The sequence below is a fragment of the Sceloporus undulatus genome, unplaced genomic scaffold (assembly GCF_019175285.1).
Source record: "Sceloporus undulatus isolate JIND9_A2432 ecotype Alabama unplaced genomic scaffold, SceUnd_v1.1 scaffold_19407, whole genome shotgun sequence".
NCBI lineage: Eukaryota > Metazoa > Chordata > Lepidosauria > Squamata > Phrynosomatidae > Sceloporus > Sceloporus undulatus.
In genome coordinates this window covers 1-1,760 of record NW_024822322.1, presented here as the reverse complement: position 1 = coordinate 1,760, position 1,760 = coordinate 1, and the positions used below count along the sequence as shown (strand labels likewise).

The 1,760-nt window shown below is 46.2% G+C and overlaps 1 protein-coding gene across 1 annotated transcript; it reads left to right on the top strand.

The window, feature by feature from the left end:
- Positions 1-4: 4 nt before the first annotated feature.
- Positions 5-1,754, top strand: LOC121918608 (zinc finger protein 850-like; the record flags this gene model as incomplete). Its single annotated transcript, XM_042444625.1, has 1 exon — positions 5-1,754. A coding segment is annotated over one exon (1,713 nt), but the record flags the coding sequence as incomplete, so codon positions are not given.
- Between the last annotated feature and the right edge of the window lie 6 nt (positions 1,755-1,760).

Here is a 1,760-nt window from a genome sequence, read left to right as displayed (position 1 = left end):
GGAGATCCACCAAAGATTTCACCCAGGAGCAAGACCATACAAATGCCAAGGAAGTGGGAAATGTTTCAATAAAAAAGGTCTTGTGCACTGCCCAAAAATCCACACAGGAGAGAAACCATACACATGCCAGCAGTGTGGGAAAGGTTTTGCTCACCAGTCATTCCTTGTGAGGCACCAGACAGTCCACAGAGGAGAGAAACCGTACAAATGCCAGCAGTGTGGGACATGCTTTCCTTACAAGTCATGTCTTGTGAAACACCAGAGAATCCACACAGGAGAGAAACCATACACATGCCAGCAGTGTGGGAAAGGATTTGCTCAGAAGGCAGGCCTTGTTTACCATCAAATAGACCACACAGGAGAGAAACCATACACATGCCAGCAGTGTGGGAAAGGTTTTTCTCAGAAATCACATCTTATGTCCCATCAGAGAGGGCACACTGGAGAGAAACCATACACATGCCAGCAGTGTGGGAAAGGTTTTTCTTACAGGTCAGTGCTTGTGTCTCATCAAAGACTCCACACAGGAGAGAAACCATACACATGCCAGCAGTGTGGGAAAGGATTTGCTCAGAAGGCAAGCCTTGTTTACCATCAAATAGACCACACAGGAGAGAAACCATACACATGCCAGCAGTGTGGGAAAGGTTTTTCTCAGAAGTCAAATCTTATGTCCCATCAGAGAATCCACACAGGAGAGAAACCATACACATGCCACCAGTGTGGGAAAGGTTTTGCTATGAAATCATTTCTTGTGGTCCATCAGAGACTGCACACAGGAGAGAAACCATACAAATGCCAGCAGTGTGGGAAAGGTTATGCTTACAAGTCAAGTCTTGTGAAGCATCAGAAAGTGCACACAGGAGAGAAACCGTACAAATGCCAGCAGTGTGGGAAAGGTTTTGCTCACAAGTCACGTCTTATGCCCCATCAGAGAGTGCATACAGGAGAAAAACCATACACATGCCAGCAGTGTGGGAAAGGTTTTGCTCAGAAGGCAACCCTTGTTTCCCATCAGAGAGGACACACGGGAAAGAAACCATACACATGTCTACAGTGTGGGAAAGGTTTTGCTTACAAGTCAGATCTTGTGAAACATCAGAGAGTCCACACAGGAGAGAAACCATACACATGCCAGCAGTGTGGAAAAAGTTTTGCTGACAAGTCAAATCTTGTGAAGCATCAGAGATTCCACACAGGAGAGAAACCATACACATGCCAGCAGTGTGGGAAAGGTTTTGCAGTGAAGTCAGTTCTTGTGAAGCATCAGAGAGTGCACACAGGAGAGAAGCCATACACATGTCAGCAGTGTGGAAAAGGTTTTGCAGTGAAGTCAGTTCTTGTGAAGCATCAGAGAGTGCACACAGGAGAGAAGCCATACACATGCCAGCAGTGTGGGAGAGGTTTTGCTCAGAAGTCAGTTCTTGTGGAGCATCATAGAGTCCACACAGGAGAGAAGCCATACGCATGCCAGCAGTGTGGGAAAGGTTTTGCTCACAAGTCAGATCTTGTGAAGCATCAGAGAGTCCACACAAGAGAGAAACCATACACATGCCAGCAATGTGGGAAAGGTTTTGCTGACAAGTCAAATCTTATGTCCCATCATAGAGTCCACACAGGAGAGAAACCGTACACATGCCACCAGTGTGGGAAAGGTTTTGCTCACAAGTCAGTTCTTGTGAAGCATCAGAGAGTTCACACAGGAGAGAAACTATAAAAATGCAAGAAGTGTGGGGAATGTTTTGCTCAAACCTGGCATC